The following is a 24536-nucleotide window of genomic DNA, read 5'->3' as shown; positions in this document are numbered from 1 at the left end:
AATACTGGTTAGAGTGTGAAAATTAAAAGGATGTAAGTATTTTTGCTTCTGTTCCTAGTCAACATTAGTAAACACATGGAAGTGATTGTAAAATTATCTTTACAGGATTTTGGAATTTTGGCAATCTCAAGCAAATTTCCTTAAGTCGGCAACATTTTTTTAACCCTTAGTCAGCATGTTACAAGGTTCACACATTCCAAAGAGTAACAATTATATGTTGTACAAATAATATAACATTTATTTTACTACTGCTTAACTTTTTAAAACTTCCATTTAGGAACTTACAAAGAAAATGGGCATCACTGAGGAAGTATAAAATGAATGGATAATGTATGCAGTTGAAAAAAGGTATGCAAAATAATGTCTTGGCATAAAAGAATATGCTTTGTGGTATATTTTATAATCTGTCAGTGGGAGAAAAGAAATTTCCACCTTTCTGTTAACAAGCCTAAGAAAATGAACTAAATGAATAGACAATTCAGTAATGTCCAACAGATAACTAAAATTCAAATTTTATTTTTCCATATGTATCAGACAGTTTTTTTCTGACAAGACTTTACTGAAAGATGAGGTGCAAATGGGAACCCTGTAAGAATGTTTATAAGAGTAGTACATGACATATTTTAAGCGCCACTGAGTACACATTGAATACTTGTAAGTATATAGGCATATCAACATGCAAGTGTCATGTACCTAATATTACAATATGCATTTTGGTTTTTGAAAATGTTAATGATAACAGTAGATTCAATAATTGTGTTTCTCTATCTTCTGTGCAATATGTTTTATTTCAGTGCATCTTCTTTACAGCACAGAATTTATTTTTATGCTGTCATAAATATACCCTTCCAAAAGCTATGAATTTCATGTCACATAAGTAGAACATTTTATTTTTGGAAGCTACGTTACCGGGAACACCCGCGTTTCTGGGTACCATTTTCAGAGATAAGTCTTTAAATTCTTTTTAACATGGCAGACTTGTTCTGATGTTAGTTATGTTGAAATATTTATGATAAAAATGGAGCTTTGTTGAGGGAATATTTTTTGGTTGAATGAAAAGCTAAACAAACAATTCACAAATATTGATGTGAACAGAATATGAAAATAAACATGTCAGTAATCCCGAACTCATAAACCCTTGGGTTACTAGTTAACTCCATCATTGAATCTACAACAAATACAGCAGGTACAGTTAAATAAATTCATAAAGAGATTAGTTTTATACACTTGTTAGGAGAAAGAGTACTAGTTTTGAAAATTTTCTAACTTATTTTTCTATTTATGAGACTCATTCCATACATTAGAAACACAGAGAAAAGCAAAAAGGATAAAGAGATAACAATTCAGTTTACATTTCATAGTTTTTTTAACCAACTGGTGAACACTACTTTCAACCATCAAATATTTTATTGCATATAACTTTCACTATCAGCAAATATAAAGAGAAAGTGTCTCCTAGTTTCATGTACAAGGAAAAGTATCTGAAGAAAGAAAACATTTGAGGTTTGACAGTACTGTGTGGAAGAGAAGTGTAATGTGGCATTTCATACCTCACTTAAAAGTTCATGTAGGAATCACTGTTGTTCCGACCCTGGATGTGGGAAAAGTGCTTAAGTGCTGAGCCCTGGTAGGTTTTTCTTTTGCCCCTGCAATCTTCAAATATCTTTTAAGTTTCTTCTTTTGAAATATACAGTATATTCATAGGGGAAAATAGTGGTTTTGCTTTACATCGTTTTCACATTTGGGCCCATTCTCTCCAAAATAACCATACATTTCTTCTGAAACATATATATATATATGTATGTACATATATATATATGATGGTAAAAATACAGCAAATATTATTTATAACATAACCACATAACATAGAAAAATCTTACTTTAAGCATCATACTTTGAGATCATTTTTGTATCATTTTTTTCCTAAAGAAAAATCTGCTTTTAAAATGCCATTTCCTTTTAGAACAATTAAATTATATGATTTGAAGAATTCATATTGTTTCTATGCAGGCAAAATAAAGTGGGTATTTGTGGCAATACTTTGCACTCATTCTGGGATTATTTGTTAATAAGGAGGCAGTTTTAAATACTTAAATATTTATCTTACAGAATAACACTTCTTGGGCAAATAAAATTACATATATGATATTTACTTAAAAGCATAGTATTAATTTATAAGAAATTGTTTCATTCTAAACAGTAAATGAAATGTCAGGTTGGATTGCAAAGTGTTGCCATTTGATTTTTTTAATCAGCACAATTATATCACATTGAAATAGTAAATAAGAATGAGAGGAACTATCCTTTTAAAGTTATTATAGTTTGCTTATAGGAAAAGTTAATGACAGAAAAAGGAAAACAAATGCAGATCCATACACCACTGAGTTACACTAAAAGTAAAGTTGGCTTTTGAGATGTCCCAGGGGGTGGGGAGTGGACTGTTAGGATAGTCCCAAAAGAGTGCTTCCTGGGATATCTTGTAATTATTTCTTCTATTTATATCGAAGTATCATAGCCCATGTTAAAAGTGAGAGGTAGAAGGATTATTGTAAGTATGCATGGCAGAGAACTTACCAGCTCTATCCAATAACTATTGCATTCAATATTAATAATCTCAATACATAAAAATGCTGATGAGTTTAGAACCCATTTTTACATGTTGTCCCCTTTAGCTCTCTTTATAATCTTGCTACCTTCAATCCATTGCCTTTGGAAGGGTATAAGTGAAGTGCAAAGGGCATGTTTGGATTGAAATAGAGAGAGAAAGAGAAAAATGAATTGAAAAATAAAATTATCATAAGAAATTTCCATTAAGCTATAGTGACTCTAACTATTAAAGGTAATGTATGTTTTTTTGAGTAGATTTGTACTTGTAATAAAAGTCCCACAACCCATTAAAACATACATACACTTCAAAGAAAGTATAAGAACTCCAAATTCAATTAGCTCTGAATCGAAGTTGAAAACTCAGGTTATGTCTTTCTCTCCAGTAACACTAAAAACTAGGCCAGATAATTGTATTGTGTAATGTTAATGATTAAGCAAGAAAAGCTTAACGTGGTGTTATGTCCATTGTATTTTTAACTAATGGTTTAATATGTGGGAAGTGAAGATTAGCAACCTCTTAGATCTTGTTGAAGAGTTCTTTAAAATCCCTTTGCATGAAGTATCCAGCAATAGAATTACAGATATTGCACTGAGTGTATTTCAATATTGCCAGCGTATATTTCAAAACAAGTTCTATTATCTACACTAAGATTTCCTCTTTCCCAATATTCAAAATGCATATTATAATTACATGGGTTTCCAACATCCATACACAGCAAGTACAAGATACTTACATGTACGTACACGGTAGTTACCTATATTTGCATAGTTTTTGTGTGTCTTTTGTGCCACTTAATAAAAAGCATTACTCCGTAATTCTCATTAGGTGTTTTATTTCCTTCTTCTGAAGTTGCCAGTTGTGTTCTGTTTGCTTTGTTTTGCATGTTCATCACAGACCACCATGTGCAAAGGGGGATTACAGGGAGCATTTTTAGAGGGCGCTAAGTCATTAGCCATGTGATGGGGACTTTGCAGTAAGACATGAGGTTCTGCAGTTTCTCCACATTTAAAAAAAGGAACATGAAATTTCATACTTATAATTCAATTATCCTTATATCCAAAAAGGTCTTTTAGATGTTCCCCTTGGTAACACTTTGCAATAAGTGGCACTAAATTACACGATAACTGCTATGTTACATGGAAGAACCATCACCATCCAACAGCTACTGTACATGGGCCTGTATGGAATCTCAATGCCATTACAATCATGAGTGCGTAATTACAAGTGAGCCTGTCCTTTTAATTGCGATATTTATATTTTTACAAAGAAATAAAAATAAATGAGGTGTTAGCTTCTTTGCCATATTTAGGAAAGTTAGTTTTCTTTCTCTATTTGTGTCTTTAATTGTGGGGTTTCAATGCAAGATTAAACATCTTGAATCAACATGATATCATCCAGTGTCTAGATTAAACTTCAATATCAGGTTCCTTAAACTGCTTCTTGGATTCTCTGGTAAAAGAAAACAAGTTGAAATCTCTTTCTGTCTCTCATGCACACATACACACACACACACACACACACACACACACACACACACACGACTATGTTCATGCTCTCTGTCTTTGCTCTTTCACTCACAAACTTTCCTTTTCTCCCTAATTTTGATAATTGTTTTATCTAGGACATTCAAATATGGAAACCAAAAAAAAAAAAAAAAAGAATGCTGTTTACACTTTTTTGATGGAGGACAATTTACACTGTAAACAGTACGCTGGCAGAGAAGAGTTACTTTGGGTAAAGAATAATGTTCCATATTCTACTGGGGGGTGTGTCTGTGCGCACTCCTTTCATTATGTTCTGTGGCTATGGTGCTCCCTAAGCAATGACCGAATTTGGCTCTCTGGGCATAAAATGTGCACATTTCAGTCATGGCAATTGAAATGGTTCGTTTATATATTTATTTCATTTTTTCTGATTTTTATAGAAATGAACAGAATTTTTACAATTTCTTTCATTGGTGGAAATCAAATAATTTTTTTTAAGATAGGAAAATATAACTCCATTGCTATTTACTTTCAGTAACTGAAATGATATCTAATTCATATCTATTTTAGCTGTCAAAATATTTGATTAGAGCTCACAAATCATAATACACCAGTTAGTTTCTTTTACAGGCTTCCAATGAGTTTTTATATTACTGTCAAGGGTTAAAAGAGTCAAAAGTCTTGAATTGTAACCAATTTTGGATTTCTAATTTTATAGTGCTATAAATAATGATTGAGTTATTTAGGCAACAGTTTAGCAGTTGGAGCCAAGTAGAATACAGATGAAATGAAGAGGGATGTAAATACAGCATCAATGGAGAGTAGCAATTTTGTAAATGCATCCTGAAATTAGGCTTTAAATAGTAATTGATGATGCAGTTTATACAACTTACTTCTGTAATAAGAACCTTTCCATTTTGTACTAACAGAATGAATTTTGCTTTGTGGAGTCTTTCTAAAGATTATGCATTGAAAGATATGAACAGTTTATAAACCTATTCTAGTTTCAATGTGTCTAGTAGCACCTACCTGATTCTCTCAAACTACCATACTATATTAACATATTATTGCATTTTTTCCACAGATGGTATGGAGTGAACTGTAAAAACAAGCATGCAATCACATCAATGCAGACTTATTTCCTTAAAATTGTCATACTGTATATGATTTATTATGTTAACACTCAACCACATCATATTATTTATGTTCTGTATATTCTGAAAAAGTGCTGCTTGACTGACATCGTCCTTTTTCTTTTGTAAGAAATCAACAAGATAAATGCTTCAACAATCAAAAAAATTAAAAGTCTAACGTTGTCCTTAAAAGATTTATACTTTTCTGATAAATAATCTAAGATACAGCACCCTTGTCTTTCATTTGATATTAATACATGATGTCATACTCAACCATTCTCATTTCCCAAAAATAAATTCCAAGATATTATTCTTAAAACCATAGGCCATCATGCTTTCAGACATCACAAGTATAGCTACCATATTGTCATATTCTTTTTCTTCCTAAAGGTGCAATTCTTGTCAATGGGAAAATAATTTTTATCTAACTGGATTTTTAATCTTTAGCATAGAGTATCAATAAATCTAATGACAACTAATCTAGCATTATTGTCTTTTACTAGGAGAAATAATATGACTTCAGATTGACTCTGTGTCATATTTAAGAATACAGCATTTCTTAATGGTTAAATACATCAAAATTTCAGAAATAATCCAGAGAAAGAGACTTTCACCTTGGAGTTAAAATTATGGCAGGAATTCTCTATCACTCACTGTTTCATATGTTTATACCTCACAAAATGCATAGACAGGAATTTAATATAAAGAATTAGTTCATTTATACAGAAAACATATCTCAAACACTTCTTTTTGGCAAACCAACATAGGTAAGCAGCTCTGGAACTGCCAAATTAAAATTTGTAAATTTTTAGCAAACTAAGAGTTTATTTTAGATTATTATTCAACTGTGGTTGTAATTTAAAACCTGAGGCTGTGCACTGGTTGTTAGCTTAAAATTACCTTTCCTTATAACATTGTGCTTCCATTGTATAACAAAAATTAACAAGAACTAGAAAAATTTGTTGGTGAACAGTGCTAGGACATACAGACAAAAATACTAATACATGTTATCTACTTATAATATTGGTTTAAGTAATATCTAAAGGGATATAATGGACATTAGAAAATGCTTACTCATGACTGATTACCTACAGCCAAAAAAGTTAAATATGTATCAAATAATGTTTAATTGGATTTATTATATGCACTATATACAGATACTAAAATGTTTCAAAATTGTGCCCTATGGATATTTCAATTTTGTTTAGGCAGGTGAGTCTTTATGGAGCAAATAAATTACAGAATCAAATTAGAGAAATGAATGAAGTCTTTGTGATTCCCAAAATCGTAAAATATTTGTAACAATTTATTGGTAGATGAAGCTAAAATAAGCTAATGGTAGGATCTATATAATTATATAAGACAGCATGTCATGACTGTAATCCATATTCATGGCTCCTGTATCAAATACTATATTTTTAAATAGCAAATTGATACAGCTTTATCAGTATAATCTCAAATATTCCAGAATCTATTCTACAGTAGTTTATTTCAGTTTGTGTTTTTTAGGGCATATGCTTCCAAAACATGTCTTTGAAGATAGACATGTAGAAAACATCATAAACCTCTCACATCTGAATTGAACTTAAGCATGTTACGTCTTTACCTAATCCTGTTCCTTGTGAAAGCTGTCCAGTGGTAGGTTTACAAGATCTTTGATTTAAAGGGAGCCAAAAATGAGGGGGTGGGGGAAGCTCTGCATACTTTTTTTTTTTCAGTATACAAAAACAATTCAATATCATGATCCAAGGAGATGATTAACATTGTTAAGGCTGTATATTCAAGCACTGTATGTTAAAAGAGCAATGGTGTGGAATTTAGGCAGTAATAAATGTCCTGCATTATGGATGGTACAGTAATTAAAGAATGATGCTTTCGACAGCTGATTGTTGGCATACACTGGCTACAGATAGCAGTACGATATGGAAGTTAATAAAGGTAGCAGAAGATGGTAGAAATGAATTCTGAAAGATGATAGCCAGTTTTCTCCAGCAGCCAGCCTGGTACATAAAATTCAGAATCTTGGCCTGCATTTTAAATGAAATATTCTTTTTTTTCTTCAGCATTGACTTGGCTGCCCTCAGCATTGATAATGGCTGTGTCAGCATCTGGGGCATCTTCCGCTCCTTTAGCTTCATTTGTTAAATATGTTCCTGTGGGTGTTGGAAGAAAACCATGTTAGTTTTGTCAGAGTGTAAAATAACCAGTATTAAAGTCACATTCATTTAGAAAGAAACTTACACCAGATTTCTTATATGTTGAAACATATTCTGAGGTGTAAGAAACCATACAGTTCACTCTTCTAAAGCTGTACACTTTCTTTTGGTTTTCAGGTGTATGTTGCAGATGAAGCTGTGTCTAGGTTAACTAGACGCAACTGCCAAACTGGCATGGGTAATGAGTACTTTGATTTATTTAATGATGGCTACAGACCATGTGATCCACTCCGCTGTAGCAATCAGGGCCCTTTGTTCAGATGTTGATAATGGTCACATCAAATGTGTCAACATGCATTTTGGTAACTCCATTTAAAAGTAGCTTATACCAATAGTTTTCTACCTAACCCATTGCAAAAAAATCACATATTTTCCTCATTAATATAGCCACATATGTGTCCATAAACTTACAAACAGAAATATTACCAAATGATTACTATTAGAGTTGAATTTCAGTCCTAGAGATATACTACAAACTTGCTCCCATGTGTGTGTGTGTATATATATATATATATATATATATATATATATATATATATATCTTTTTTTTTTTTTTCTGAACCAATGATTCACTCTGTGACTTCTTGCTATTGGCCAAGTATTATTTTGCTAAGCCAATCCAACTTTAATGTTGAGTAAAATAATTAAGAATTCTCTGAAATAATTTAGTATTCAGATCTCTCTGTTTCAGCACTCATCACACAAAACACACGCACATACACACACACACAGAATAAGATTTCATGATGAAGCTAGTCTTTAGAATTTTTTTTTGCCAAATTTAAGAATGCCTTATTATATATAACCTACCTTTATGTCTTGCCAGATATCGTCCAAGCAAAAATATAGAACATAGAGTGACAAATACAACTACAGCCACAATTCCTCCTATTAGAGCATGATCAGGGCCAGTCTGGCCAGCCAGAGCATTGGGATCTTGAGAAAAGAGAAAAAATATTGTTTTAGTTAGTGTGATTTTAGACATGGAGTACATATCTGCGTTAGAATGAGTTGTTTTGGAAAGTAGCACATTAAAATAAAGTTTTTTTAAACCTGTATTACATCAATCATCTACTCAACAGATATTGAGCATATAAAATTTGACACACAAATTACCATTGCCACTGAGTTTACATTTTAAGGGAGAGACAGTAAAAAGTACACATAAATGATTTTCTATAGTTATATGCCTTTTCTTTCTCCTCTTCTCCACCTGAAAGTATGTGTATTTTTAAATGTGACAAACACAACTATATCATTTAAAAATACAATTATGCATAGGAAAGGCTGGGATTAGAGATTATAAAAATTATGCAAATATAAATATTATACAAATTATACAAATATTATTATTTTATACAAATACATTATACAAATGTTATTTAAAGCTGAGGAAACTGATGAACTCCCTAAGGGAGAGAGTCTAGATAGAGAGGAGAAAAAGTGAAAATTGAGACCTGAAAAGTTCCCATATTTAAAATCTGACAGAAGTTGCTTCCAGCAGAGTAGATTGAGAAGGAGAGAAAAGTGGGATAGGAAGAGATCCTGGTGCACAAACAGTAATTGATTAAAGGAAAGATCATTTTTTAAGGAGAGGGGGGTGTTACAAGCTGTGTTATATTATCGATTGAAGAAGGAAGATGAATACTCAACATTGAGGGTTAAATGTCTGTTGCACTCGTAGCTTTAAGGGAAGTGGTTGGAAAGATTAGATTACTGATATATTTTTATGTTCTGCTTTTGTTAGGATATTATAGGAAAGAGCTGAGCCTAGTAGAGGATGGCTAGTTTTCAAGCAGAAATAAAAAGATCAAAGGAAGCTCAGATGTGAGTGCTTAAAAGTTTGGAAAATCAACTATTTATAAAAGTTGCATAATAAGAGATAAAACTAAATGAAGTTTTGAGCAACAAAATATACTAAGGCTCAGCTCTGTTGCAAAAGTCAGATTGAGTATACTGCCTACCATCCACAATCTACAAGAGAGTTTCAGAGGGAGACAGGAAATAAATAAATTAGGTCTGGCAATTCTGCTTTCAAAAAGTCTTGAAATATGGTTATAGGTACAAGAATCTGACAAATAGATTAGGAGTCTACTTTGTTTTTAATGGAACTACTGTGCCAAAGAAGCACGTACTTAGTTAGAAAAGAAATAAAAAGAAAGAAAAGTCTGATAATTGAAACATCAAAAACTTCTAGACTCCCAAATGTGGTGAAAACAAGAAGTGGCCTATAAGACCTGTGTAGTCCCCATGACAGCATATGACCAAACACCCACTTCCAGTGTGGCCACAGAGCGTGACTGACAAGGCTGAACTTCTGTGAGACAGCCTTGGAAGAAGGCAAAAAGAATGATCAGAAGAGAAGCTAGTTTCTTTAGGGACTATAACTGTTGCCAAGGCAAAGGGAACTTTTCATGCCAGTCTGAAATATTTTCATAATAATTATGGATCAGTGACTACTCGGTGTTTCCCATTGTTCCTTATTTCCAAAAGAGAACATTTATACTAAGGAGGGTTTTTCCTGGAGCTTTCCTGGTAGCTCAGCTGGTAAAGAATTCGCCTGCAATGCAGGAGACGCCGGTTTGATCCCTGGGTTGGAAAGTTCCCCTGCAGGAGGGCATGGCAACCCACTCCAGTGTTCTTGCCTGGAGAATCCCCATGGACAGAGGAGCCTGGTGGGCTACAGTCCACGGGGTTGCAGTCGGACACAAACTGAGTGAGTAAACTCAGCACGGGGCTTTTCCTGACTCTTTCTATCACTGTATTTTGTGCATGGGGTGGAAAAGAGCACTGAAACGTGTTTTGGTTCATTTATCTCTGAGCCAATGCATCCAGAGACGATGAAGATAATTGTGCATATTTGAGGACCTTGATCATTGAGTTGGGTACACTAGTTTGCTGGGACTCTAGGTTATCTCTTGGACAGGGTAGGGCAATGGTTTATATGAGAAAAAGAAGGTAAAAAATATTTGGTGATCAGAAGGCTATTATGGGCAGAGATTTCCAGCTGCTAACAAATTTGCTTCCTTTATTTTTCAGTGTACAGAGCTAGACATTTACCAACTTCATTGGCAGTTGCATGTTAACCATACGATTTGTGATATAGACAGGTGAAAGAAGGCCCAGCGAATAAAAGTCTCCCACGTGGAACCATCCAGAGTGATAGCAGGAGGTACGAGTTGAAAATAAAAGAACCACAAGAATAAGTCAGGTCATACGTCACTGAATCTCCACCTGGAAGAAAATTGTTGCCCAACTAATAATATAGGCATCATCAGACTGCTTGAGGGGAAAAGGAAAAGCTTTATTTTCAAACACTGAACACTAAAAAAAGTAAAATTGTTACAACAGCTGTTTGTTAATTTAGCTTTCTATTACACAGGAGCAAAATATAAATCTGCCATGCCTCTGAATACCCTATTCCTAGCTTAGATATATCAGAATTAGTTTCAAATTCCACCTCCTGCTCAAGTTCCCAAATACAAATAGTCATAAATTAGGTCCATTTTATTTGCTGAATCTCTCTCAGAACTGAGCACCTTTTTGGGAGCTGAGAAATCACTCTTGCTAGTACATCTGTGCTTGTCTTCTTTCCTGAAGGTAGGTTCTGAGAAGTGGTATTGCTGGATCAGAGAATGTAAGCATTTTAAAAGAATTTTGATAAACATTGCCAAATTACATTGTAGAAAAATTGTATAAATTCATCCTTCACCAATGCCGCATGAATTCCCATATAGTATTAGCAGCAGATACTCCAGGAGGTGCAGGGGTAAACAATTTGCCTGCCAATGCAGAATACCCAAGATATGTGGGTTCAGTCCCTGGGTTGGGAAGATCCTCTGGAGAAGGAAATGTCAACCTGCGCCAGTATCTTTGCCAGGACAATCTGATGGACAGAGGAGCCTGGCAGGTTACAGTTCATGGGGTCACAAAGGGTCAGACACATACTGAGCACACACACACACATACTATAATTAAATAAAAAATTGTCTCGTGTAATATTGAAGTGTTAAATATTTAGTATTATTAAATTATAAGTTAACATAAATGTGTCTAAATATATATATTTCCTACATTACTGCATTAATTTTGTACTGTTTATTTATGAAATCTATTTTCCATTCAAAATTTCTGTTTTAATGGCTCTCTCCATAAGAAAGATGAACATTTTAAGCAGCTTATTTTTATGTACCTTCATTTTATGGTCTTTTCATCCATAGATACATCTTACAATTTTATGTAATCAAATCTATCAAAGTTTTGTATTATGATGTCTGACTTGTGGATCCTGATTTGAAATGCTTTTGCCATGATAATATTATACACATAAGGATTTCTGTTATCATCTAACACTTTTATCATTTTATTTTAATCTATCTAAAATGTATTTTGGTCTGTGATTTGAGGCTGAAGCATACAATATGACTTTAATTCTTCTGTGACAGACAGTTGTATCCCACATTATTTCTTCCATCAATATTTTTGTCACTTATCATAAACTAAATGTCTACCTATTTTGTGTGTTTCTGCATCTTCTTGTCTATTTTATGTGAGGGATCTATATATATGCAATCTTATGCTAATACTGTTGTTTTTTAAAAATCATTTTGCTGTCTTGGAGAAGAAGTCTCAGGTCAGAAAACTTTTGAAAGAAACAAAAATACAACAGATTGCTTATTGGAATTGTACTGATTTACAGGTAGATTTCTTTTATATGGGCTTCCCTAGTGACTCAGTTGGTAAAGAATCTGCCTGCTATGCAGGAGACCCAGGTTCACTCCTTAGGTCAGGAAGACCCCCTGGAGGAGAGGAAATGCCAACCCACTCCAATATTCTTGCCTGGGAACTCTCATGGACAGAGGAGCCTGGTGGGTTACAGTCCATGGAGTTGCAGAGTTGGACATGACTGAGAAGCTAACACTTTCACTTTCATTTTTCCTTTTATATAGTGCATTTTCCAGGATCATGGCATGACTCTTCAATTATTTAAGTTTTTAGTGTCTTTTAGTAAATTGTATAGTTTTCTGATATAGGACCTACATATTTTTGTTAATGTTATTTCTCATTAAAAATATTATTTTCAGTATTTTGAAAGATTATAATATTTTTAAATGTTATTACTTTTTCATTAAATGCAAGCCTTCTTTTTATTCCATTTATGGTTTTGTACTCTGTTTTCTAAAGCATTATATCTAGCATTTGTAAAGGTTATATTTTTCATTTTTACTTCCTCACCATCAAACTCACTTAGTTTTATATATTATTTTTCTGCTGAACTAGTTAGTACTTTGTGAACAGTAATGACAATTACATTCTGATTCTGATGACCTCAGAAATGCATCAACAATTTAAATAGACTAGCCGCAATCCTCCTTCTGACATTGTTTACTCTATTTATATCAATATCGAGTTACTTTTACAGTTTTTATTGATCTAAAATTAGATAAAAAAGATATTCATATCATCACCCCTTGATCATATGAAGCACACATCTTGTCAAAAGAAAATTTCATGATGACAGCATCTTTGATTCTTGAATATCTGAGAATTATTGTATTGTCAATAAACACTGAACTGGCTAAAGAATCCCTGTTTTTTATCTTTTTGAATTAATAATAATGAAAAACAAATTGTCATTGTCAGTATTTTGACAATTTGTTTTGACTCCCTTTCCTACCAAATAACTCAGAAATCATTTGCCACCTTCTCCTCCAAGGCAAATCTGAAATTGTTGACTTTTTTAAGTGACCTGCATTTTTCACATTATTGCTATTGCAATATTTGGGTTTTGTTCCACTATATTTGGATATTTTAGCTGAATATATTTTGTGGTTTGTCTTTAGTCAGAATTTTGCTTTACTTGCAAACATACTTTTTTTATTAAAATCAGTTAAGATCATTTGCTTTAGACTTATGAATTTTTTCTTCTACTCTATTTTTGATTAACAACTGTTCTTTCCATTTCCTTTCTTGGAAAATCAAATTACATACTGGTAGAAATTTTAATATAAAATAAAAATAAAAAAATAAAAATAAAAATAAAATTCCATATTTTATGCTGCATGTATGTCTTCCCCTCTTTCCTATTTTAAAAACCATTTTACTAATTTTATGTTTTGCTTTATCATGTTTTCCAAGCTTATTATCTGTTTAGATGATTTTACTTTCTATCACAATTTTTCCTTATTACTTCCTAAAGGATTTTGTTCTGACTGACTTTGGTTTATCTACACCATCTATTTAATATCACCCTGTTTTTACGTAGTAGATATTTTAACCAGTTTTATATGATTGACAAGAAAAAGTGATAGTTTGACAATATTTTCCTCATTTTAGTAAAATAATTCTACTTAAATATCTGGGAAAATGATTTTTCTTGGTGAGCATGTATTATTTCTCTTATTGCACTCATTTTTCATGGGATGCAGATTGAATTTTGAAATTCTGTTTACACATCATTGCATTTTCTTTTCTTATTTTCACTCTTAATGTTGACATGTTCAGAAGAGGGATTCTCTTTCCTGAGGCTGGTGTTCATTCCTGGTCAGCTGTAATGCCGTGGACCACTGCAGCTATAAAAATGATTTTTTTAACTGATAGATGAATCATATGACATCTGTACCTAGTGAATGGTTTGAAGAAAGAGCCCTGAGATGTAGATCACTCTTTGTGAAAGATTTCATTGATTTTAAACACTTTTGCTTAAAATCTTCACTTTCATATTAAAGTTTCAAATAACATGTAATCCTTCACCCCTTTTTTGTACAATTTATACAAAAAAACTTGATAGATTAGAATTCATTTTAAATCAATTAAAATTTACTATGTTCATTATTGAATATTTTCACTGGTTTCAAATGCTTTTACATAAATAGAAATAAGGCAGAAAAAAACATAATATTTATGTATATTTGACCCTACTGATGAGTGTTCTGCATATACTTTTATAATCTATAAAAGAAAGCTTTCAACCTTTAGCCTTCATCTCACAAACAAAATAAGTCAACATATAGTCCTAGGATTTTTAAGATTTCAAAGTTAGTAGTTACAGAGACTGCTACTTTGCATGTCTACTTGTAAATGTAGTTTTTCAAGCTAACACTTTTGGTTATGCTCTTTATTTTTCCCCCATAACTGTTAAACTAAAAGTCTATCCTTAATTTCTATTTTTAGCAACTGAAACAAGTGATTGAGACTGAGGATCAAATAAATATCACTTGAGCAAGGCAGAGATAATATGTAACAGAAATGGCTAAGTCTCAGTGGGAATCTCTCATACATCCTCTCTCTCGTGCCTCTCCTACTGTCATAGCAATAAAAAGATGAAGTATAACCTTCTGAAGTTTCTGTATAGGTTTTAGAGTCTGTGTCATTATTCAGATAAAAATATCCTGTATCTTTAAAGACCATTATTCATCATCAAGCATTGACCTTAGGACTTGCTGGAGTTAGCCTGTTTTATATATATGTATATATATATATGGTAGTCAGTAAATTCCAATAGATTTGGCAATATTTTAGAAATCTTTTCTACTTGAGACAATGCACAGAACATGAATATTGTGGAATTAAAACTTTCTGAGGAGTAAAACCCTGGAGATCCAGTGGTTAGGACTTCATGCTTCCACTGCAGTGGGCACTGGTTTGATCCTTGGTTGGGAACTAAAATCCCACAAGCTGCGCAGGAGAACCAAAACAACCCAAAAACAAACAAAAACTTTCTGAGCATCAAATCTTTCAGTTAGGGTCACTGGACTTTCAATAGAGGATTCCAAAGAGAATCATGTTAAATAACAATATTTGTGATTAGTAATTTCTGGCATTTAGAAGAGTAGAAAATAACCTTAAAGTATAGTTATATTTAAAAATCATAAAATGGAGAAGTACTAAATTATGTGGGGATTCCCAGGTGGCTCTAGGGGTAAAGAAGCCATCTGCCTCTGCAGGAGACTTAGGAGATGCTGGTTCTATCCTCAGTGGGAAGATCCCTTGGAGGAGGGCTTGGTAACCCACTCAAGTATTCTTGCCCAGAGTATCCCATGGACAGAAGAGCCTTGCAGGCTACAGTCCACGGGGTCACAAAGAACAGGCTTAGCACACACAGCCTGCACTAAATTATTTAATTACATCTCTAAAATCCTTGCTGGGGTTTTCTACCTTCATGTGTCTAGTCTGTCATGTTTTGTTCCTATGAATAAGAAGTGAAAACATGAAAGAATATCTAAGTTTCCAAGGTCAAGCAAGGAGAAAGTAAAAACACTGCACACATTTAAATCCAAGTATTAGAATTATTTTACAAAACATATTTTATTATACATGATTTTTCATTTTAATAAAATAGTAACAGAAATGAAAAATTTATGTAAATATTTTTAAATTAGGTTCTGAGACCATTTTTAAAAGAAAATGATCATCCTTATATAGTAAAATAAATGTTTTCAAAGACAAACTTGGATTATCAGTTATAATTTTTAAAACTGGTAAATCTTCAAGGACATACACTATAACAAGCATGTTAATTCATCTCTTTGTATTTGAAAAGACATTTTTATGTTTCTTTTCTTACTAAAATCTAATAAAAACTAACTACAAAATTGTTTAAACTTCAGAGTTTAGGACTGGAATTTAATTAAATATTGAAAAATAGAGTTGGAAAAGCTAGGATGACCAGAAAAGGATAAATTAGTGAGGAGAAGCAAATGCCTCTTATGCAAAAGTCACCAAATCTAGTTTCCTAGTAACAACCACCAGTGCCATGGAATGTCAAAATTTAAACAAAAGAAGAGTAGAATAAGTTTAAACAAAATATAATACTGGAATATAAGAGTCACTTGAACAATAAAGCCACTTCAGTTCATTTCATTCACTCAGTCATGTCCAACTCTTTGCAACCCCATAGACTGCACTACCTCAGGCCTCCCTGTCCTTCATCATCTCCTGGAGCTTGCTCAAATTCATGCCCATCAAGTCGGTGATGCTATCCAACCAACTCATCCTCTGTTGTCCACTTCTCCTCCTGCCTTCAGTCTTTTCCAGCATTAGGGTCTTTTCCAAAAAGTCAGTTCTTCCCACTACGTGGCCAAAATATTGGAACTTCAGCTTATCAGTCCTTCCAATGAATATTCAGGACTAATTTCCTTTAGAATTGACTGGTTGGATCTCCTTGCAGTCCAAGAAACTCTCAAGAGTCTTCTCCAACACCACAGTTCAAAAGCATCAATTCTTTGGCTCTCAGCTTTCTTTATGGTCCAACTCTCACATAGATCTCACAATATAAGCCACTTTTGTTGATATTTTATGTTTGTTTTGGAGTTTATGTGTGCTCGATCACTCAGTCATGTCCTACTTTTGTTGACCCCACGGACTATAGCCCACCAGACTCCTCTGTCCATGGGATATCCCAGGCAAGAATACTGGAGTAGGTTGACATTTCCTCCTCCAGGGAATCTTCCAGGCACAGGGATCAAACTACCATCTCCTGCATCTCCTGCATTGGAAGGCAGATCCTTTACCACTGAGCCACCTGGGAAGCCATATATATATATATATATATATATATATATATATATATGGTATTTTGTTACAGCCTGCACTAATACAGAAACTGTAGTATGCTGTTTTTCATGTATTGGCTCAGTTGAATTATGTGGAAATTTAAGGTGATAGAAAATAGATTTGGGGAAGTCTGGAAATATATATTTCTCTCCAGCCAATGGCCTACAGACAGGTGGAACACCCAAGACTACACAGATCAATTCCTTTATGTGACCTACACGTAATTCAGGTGTGCGTTGTATTAGGGCTGCACTGAGTTACGTTACAAACCTTGCCTTCTCTGTGCTCACACACCAGTTTCATAGTGGTTAAGATGCAGTGAGTGATGTCAGTAATATCAGATGAAATCAGAATTGGGGTGACACTCTGTTGTATTATGTTGTACACAAATAGAAGGAGAGTGGTAAATTAAGCAGAAAAGTCAGTGAAATTTTTTCAAGTAGAAGATATTGTTCACAAACTCCTGGATTTACAAATCATTTACACCAAACCCCAGAGAACTTTCTACTATCAGATTGGCTCTGGGCAATTTTCTTAACCTCATCTTTAGAATGTGAATACTTCTTATTTTCTAGGATTGTCAAAGACTAAATGTGCTATCTTGCATACAGGGCTTAGAAGGATATCTAACACATTGTAATATAAGCACTACCTAAATGCTAGTTAAATGAGGGAGAAGAACTTAGAAAGTATAAACTTCTGTGTAGAAAACTACATGTTTCTTTTTTCAGTTTTTAAAAAGATTATTTTAGGACTTTGACTTTATGCAGTAACGGTGAAGCATTCTAAGCTTCTGAATGTTTGAAAGATCGGGGGATAGAAATAGCAGATTTGTATAACATGAGAGCATGGATAAAATGAATCTTATGGGAGTCTGACGATGGAGAATTAAATGAGAGAATAATTTCTTGAATATTTAATCTGTGCCAGGTTCTGTGTGGCTTATTTTATTCAATACATGTAAGATGTTGACTTAGAGACTCATAATTATTGTTAATATAAAGATTGATAAACTCTGGAACAGCTTGCCTAAGCAAGTTTGGGGATTAATTTTTGAAGAGTTTTTTGAAATTATTATGAAAATTAGTTTTTAAGATGTGTCAGATGACTCCTATTTTGAGAACAAGAGTTTGTTGTGGTAATTTTTCCAGGCATTGTATCTTTTCACATAATTTCATTCTCTTTTCTTTGGTCATGAAGAGGAATTCAATGCCCGCCCATGCTAAATGCTCTTCCCGCTGGTGCATTCGTTCAGTGAGATAGTCTTCTTTCCCTTTAGTTATGCAAAGTCCGAACAACAGTGAGCAGTCTCCATGCCAATCAGCCATGAATTACTTTGTTCAGAAGCTTTTTATCTTGAATTAATTCACTTGCTTTCGTTTTATCTTCCCCCAAAGATATAAGGCTTCTTGAAGATAAAAGTTGGGTCTTACCAGAGCAAAGAGGAACTAAAGAGACCCTTGATGAAGGTGAAAGAGGGGAGTGAAAAAGCTGGCTTAAAACTCAACATTTAAAAAACCAAGATTATGGCATCCAGTCCCATCACTTCATAGCAAATAGATGGGGAAAAAAAGTGGAAACAGTGACAGACTTTATTTTATTGGGCTCCAAAATCACTGCAGATGGTGGCTGCAGCCATGAAATTAAAAGACACTTGCTCCTTGGAAGAAAAGCTATGACAAACCTAGACAGCATATTAAAAGGCAGAGACATAACTTTGCTGACAAAGCTCTGTATAATCAAAGCTATGCTTTTTCCAGTAGTCATGGTTGGATGTGAGAACTGGACCATAAAGAAGGCTGAGCAAAAAAGAATTGATGCTTTTGAACTGTGGTGTTGGAGAAGATTCTTGAGAGTCCCTTGGATAGCAAAGGGATCAAACCAGTCAAAACTAAAGGAAATCAACCCTGAATATTCATTGGAAGGACTAATGCTGAAGCTGAAGCTCCAATCCTTTGGCCACCTAATGTGAAGAACAAACACCCTGGAAATGACCCTGATGCTAGGAAAGATTGATGGCAGGAAGAGAAGGGGGTGACAGAGGATGAGATGGTTGGATGGCATCATCAACTTAATGGACATGAGTTTAAGCAAACTCGAGGAGATAGTGAAGAACAGGGAAGCCCGGCTTGCTGCAGTCCATGGGGTCACAAGAGTTGGACACAACTGAGTGACTGAGCAACAGCGACACTCATAATATAGTTGGAGCAGCACTTTTACACAGTTCTTGAAACCAAGCAAATTGAGTGAACAGTAGATAATATTCAATACTTATACTGAGTTCCAGACAGAACTGAGATCTTTAGACACCAATTTGTTCTGCTGACCAATAGATGGCCACTCTCATGGTATTAAATTATTTGTTTAAATATAATAATTCTGCTGATATCTAAATATTTTAGAGATTAGTGCTTAGCAATAATGACGCATCTAGATTTGTACCTAATGCATTGGATAATTTGATCCTAACATAAACTAGAATATTGTCATGCACTTAAGATTCTACTTTCCCCACTTAAATATAATAGTACTGCTTCAGAAAGAGGGTCACTACAGTAAAACATTAAAAATAGTTATACATAATTTAAATACTGTCCTTTGGCAGTATATGACATTGGGAAATTCCCTGGCAAAAAATAAATCACCATATTCACTCAAAGTTCATATATTATTTTTAAATTTTATGTACAGTTACTGTTTCTGACAGAAACACTTAAAACAAAACTCTGAAGGTTATAAAACATTAAAATATATTCTTCTTTGTGTGTATAGTGATTTATACATATAGTGATTTATACATATAAACAATGTGTACTCAGACTCTAAATCCAACGGTTCTAAATTAATGCTATATCATACAACAGGTTTTCAGTAATAAGGAAAAAACAAAAAATCTCAGCAAGCCTTTCACCTCATAAAAGTTTATTGTGCTATAAATTTCTTTGCATACAAAGCTCTTAACAAACACCATCACATGTTTCTATGTATTGGTAGCCCATAGACCTCCTAGTCAGAAAGTTTTTACCATAATTATAAAGTCACTGTTTTGTTTGTTTGCTTCATTTTGAATTTGGTGTTTCAAGGTTGTTTCGCTTAGAGATATAATCGATTTATAAAATGTTTCAGTAAGTGAAGTGTGACTGTCAGAGGTACAGAAGTGAGGTGATGTTATATCCTAGAGTAATTTCACACATTAAGCAATAGATTTCCTCTTCTGAGGAACACCCCCTCCAGATCCAGTCCTCATTCATTATGACTTACAGGTTACCCAGTTACATAATAACTGACTTTATTAGCTTGTATTTATAAATAGTAAATAGTGTGCTAGGCCCGAACAAAATATATACTTGAGTAAAATACTTCATCTATCCTTGATATAAAAATTTAAGTAGAAACTTTCTCCATATGTGATCATATTTTTGGATAAAGTAGGTTCTAGCATAATTCTCTTCACTTTGCCAGTCTTTTATCCTCTGGTAAAACCAAGATAATATTTCCTTGACTATTTTGAAAGAGGAACATTTTCAACTCTGAAGAATTTTAACAATCCAGAGAGGACTCTCAATCAGCAGAGTAATATAGCTAGTAGGACCGGGGCCTTCACAAAATGCTTCACTTCATTTAGCACTGACATACAAAACGGGAGAGAACTTGCCAGAAGGAGGTTACCTGTGTGAGAACGTAAGGGAGGTGAAGGAAAGGAATGGTTTTTGAGGTTATGTGAGTCATCAAAATGGGAACAATGAAGTTTTGAGGTACACATGGAGTGATTTGCTGCTTGTAAGTTCAATTCAGTCACTCAGTCATGTCAGACTCATTGCGACCCCATGCACTGCAGCACGCCAGGCCTCCCTGTCCATCACCAACTCCTGGAGTTCACCCAAACCCATGTCCAACGAGTTGGTGATGCCATCCAGTCATCTCATCCTCTGTTGTCCCCTTCTCCTCTTGCCCTCAATCTTTCCCAGCATCAGGATCTTTTCCAATGAGTCAGCACTTCACATCAGGTTGCCTAATTATTGGAGTTTCAGCTTCAACATCAGTCCTTCCAATGAATACCCAGGACTGATCTCCTTTAGGATGGACTGGTTGGATCTCCTTGCAGTCCAAGGGACTCTCAAGAGTTTTCTCCAACACCACAGTTCAAAAGCATCAGTTCTTCGGTGCTCAGCTGTCTTTATAGTCCAACTCTCACATTCATACATGACCACTGGAAAAACCATAGCCTTGACTAGACGGACCTTTGTTGGCAATGTAATGTCTCTGCTTTTTAATATGCTATCTAGGTTGGTCATAACTTTCCTTCCAAGGAGTAAGCATCTTTTAATGGCTGCAATAACCATCTGTAGTGATTTTGGAGCCCAGAAAAATAAAGTCTGACACTGTTTCCACCATTTCCCCATCTATCTGCCATGAAGGGACCGGATGCCATGATCTTAGTTTTCTGAATATTGAGCTTTAAGCCAACATTTTCACTCTCCTCTTTCACTTTCATCAAGAAGCTCTTTAGTTCTTCTTCACTTTCTGCCATAAAGATGGTGTCATCTGCATATCTAAGGTTATTGATATTTCTCCCGGCAATCTTGATCCCAGCTTGTGCTTTTTCTAGCCCAGTGTTTCTCATGATGTACTCTGCATATAAGTTAAATAAGCAGGGTGACAATATACAGCCTTTGACATACTCTTTTTCTTATTTGGAACCAGTTTGTTGTTCCATGTCCAGTTCTAACTGTTGCTTCCTGACCCGCATACAGGTTTCTCAAGAGGCAGGTCAGGTGGTCTGGTATTCCCATCTCTTTCAGAATTTTCCACAGCTTATTGTGATCCACACAGTCAAAGCTTTGGCATAGTTGATAAAGCATAAATAGATGTTTCTCTGGAACTCTCTTGCTTTTTTGATGATCCAGTGCATGTTGACAATTTGATCTCTGGTTCCTCTGCCTTTTCTAAAACCAGCTTGAACATCTGGAATTTCACAGTTCACGTATTGCTGAAGCTTGGCTTGGAGAATTTTGAGCATCACTTTACTAGCATGTGAGATGAGTGCAATTGTGCAGTAGTTTGAACATTCTTTGGCATTGCCTTTCTTTGGGATTGGAATAAAAACTGACTTTTTCCACTCCTGTGGCCACTGCTGAGTTTTCCAAATTTGCTGGCATATTGAGTGCAGCACTTTCACAGCATCATATTTCAGGATTCGAAAGAGCTCAACTGGAATTCCATCACCTCCACTATCTTTGTTTGTAGTGATATTTCCTAAGGCCCACTTGACTTCACATTCCAGGATGTCTGGCTCTAGGTGAGTGATCACACCATCATGATTATCTGGGTCGTGAGATCTTTTTTGTATAGTTCTTCTGTGTATTCTTGCCACCTCTTCTTAATATCTTCTGCTTCTGTTAGGTCCCTACCATTTCTGTCCTTTATTGAGCTCATCTTTGCATGAAATGTTCCCTTGGTATCTCTAATTTTCTTGAAGAGATCTCTAGTCTTTCCCATTCTATTTTCTTCCTCTATTTCTTTTCATTGATCGCTGAGGAAGGCTTTCTTATCTCTCCCTGCTATTCTTTGGAACTGTTCATTCAAATGGGTGTATCTTTCCTTTTCTCCTTTGCTTTTCACTTCCCTTTTTTCCACAGCTATTTGTAAGGACTCCTCAAACAGACATTTTGCCTTTTGCATTCTTTTTTGGGGGGATGTTCTTGATTCCTGTCTCCTGTACAGTGTCACGAACCTCGATCCATAATTCATTGGGCACTCTGTCTATCAAATCTAGTCCCTTAAATCTATTTCTCACTTCCACTGTATAGTCATAAGGGAATTGATTTAGGTCATACCCAAATGGTCTAGTGGTTTTCTCCACTTTCTTCAATTTCAGTCTGTATTTGGCATTAAGGAGTTCATGATCTGAGCCTCAGTCAGCTCCTGGTCTTGTCTTTGTTGACTGTATGGAGCTTCTCCATCCTCGGCTGCAAAGAATATAATGAATCTGATTTCGATGTTGGCCATCTGGTGATGTTCATGTGTAGCATCTTCTGTTGTGTTGTTGGAAGAGGGTGTTTGCTCTGACCAGTACGTTCACTTGGCAGAACTCTATTAGCCTTTGTGCTGCTTCATTCTGTACTCCAAGGCCAAATTTGCCTGTTAATCTGGATGTTTCTTGACTTCCTACTTTTGCATTCCAGTCCCTATAATGAAAAGGACATCTTTTTTGGATGTTAGTTGTAGAAGATCTTGTAGGTCCTCACAGAAGAGTTCAACTTCAGCTTCTTCAGCGTTACTGGTTGGGGCATAGGCTTGGATTACCATGCTATAGAATGGTTTGCCTTGGAAACGAACAGAGATCATTCTGTCGATTTTGAGATTGCATCCAAGGACGGCATTTCAGACTCTTTTGTTGATTGTGACGGCTACCCCATTTCTTCTAAGGGATTCCTGCCCACGGTAGTAGATATAATGGTCATCTGAGTTAAATTCACCCATTCCAGTCCATCTTAGTTCATTGACTCCTAGAATGTCAATGTTCACTCTTGCCATCTCTTGTTTGACCACTTCCAATTTGCCTTGATTCATGGACCTAAGATTCCAGGTTCCTATGCTATATTGCTCTTTACAGTATTGAACCCTGCTTCCATCACCAGTCCCACTCACAAATGCATGCTGTTTTTGCTTTGGCACCCTCCCTTCATTCTTTCTGGAGTTATTTCTACACTGATCTCCAGTAGCATATTGGGCACCTACCGACCTGGGGAGTTCATCTTTCAGTGTCCTATCTTTCTACTTTTTCATACTGTTCATGTGGTTCTCAAGGAAAGAATACTGAAGTGGTTTGCCATTCCCTTCTCCAGTGGACCACGTTCTGTCAGACCTCTCCACCCTGACACATCTGTCTTGGGTGGCCCCACATAGCATGGCTTAGTTTCTTTGAGTTAGACAAGGCTGTGGTCCTGTGATCAGATTGGCTAGTTGTCTGTGATTGTAGTTTCAGTCTGCCTCCCCTCTGATCCCCTCTCTCAGTGCTGTTTGTAAAAGTCTGCTATATTATCCATTAGGCATGTGATACAGAGTATAACTTATTTTCATAAGACAATAATTTATCTTTAAGATCAGAGAATATTTGATATAGTATCAGACTCAGAACCATAAGTTTGACCTTCTAAGAGTTTCAGTTTTTATATTTCTAAGTATATACACCTGCTCTGCCTTCCTCAAAGGGTCACTAATAAAATCAGCTAATATGGAATCTGTACATATAAGTCACATCTAATAAGTGGGTAGCTCAGTTGGTAAAGAATCCACCTTCAATTCAGGAGACCCTGGTTTGATTCCTGGGTTGGGAAGCTCCCCTGGAGAAGGGATAGACTACCCACTCCAGTATTCTTGGGCTTCCCTGGTGGCTCAGCTGGTAAAGAATCTGCCTGCCATGTGGGAGACCTGGGTTCTATCACTGTATTGGGAAGACCCCCTGGAGAAGGGAAAAGCTACCCAATCCAGTATTCTGGCCTAGACAATTCCACAGACTGTATAGTCCATGGGGTCC

At 34.9% G+C, this 24536-nt stretch overlaps 1 protein-coding gene across 5 annotated transcripts in view; it reads right to left on the bottom strand.

Moving 5' to 3' along the window:
• Positions 1–487: 487 nt before the first annotated feature.
• CADM2 (cell adhesion molecule 2) overlaps positions 488–24536 on the bottom strand; it is a 1197963-nt gene continuing 1173914 nt past the window's right edge. For all 5 annotated transcript variants that reach the window (XM_043448930.1, XM_043448928.1, XM_043448929.1 and 2 more), the window contains 2 exons: positions 8252–8377; positions 488–7378 (listed from right to left, as the gene is read on the bottom strand). In XM_043448930.1, coding sequence (XP_043304865.1) covers positions 7260–7378; positions 8252–8377 — 245 coding nt within the window. In that variant the 3' untranslated portion in view covers positions 488–7259. The remainder of the gene's footprint in view (positions 7379–8251; positions 8378–24536) is intronic.

Source organism: Cervus canadensis, chromosome 27 (genome assembly GCF_019320065.1).
Source record: "Cervus canadensis isolate Bull #8, Minnesota chromosome 27, ASM1932006v1, whole genome shotgun sequence".
Taxonomy (NCBI): domain Eukaryota; kingdom Metazoa; phylum Chordata; class Mammalia; order Artiodactyla; family Cervidae; genus Cervus; species Cervus canadensis.
Note: the sequence above shows the minus strand (reverse complement) of the source record. Positions and strands in the feature narration are given on the sequence as shown.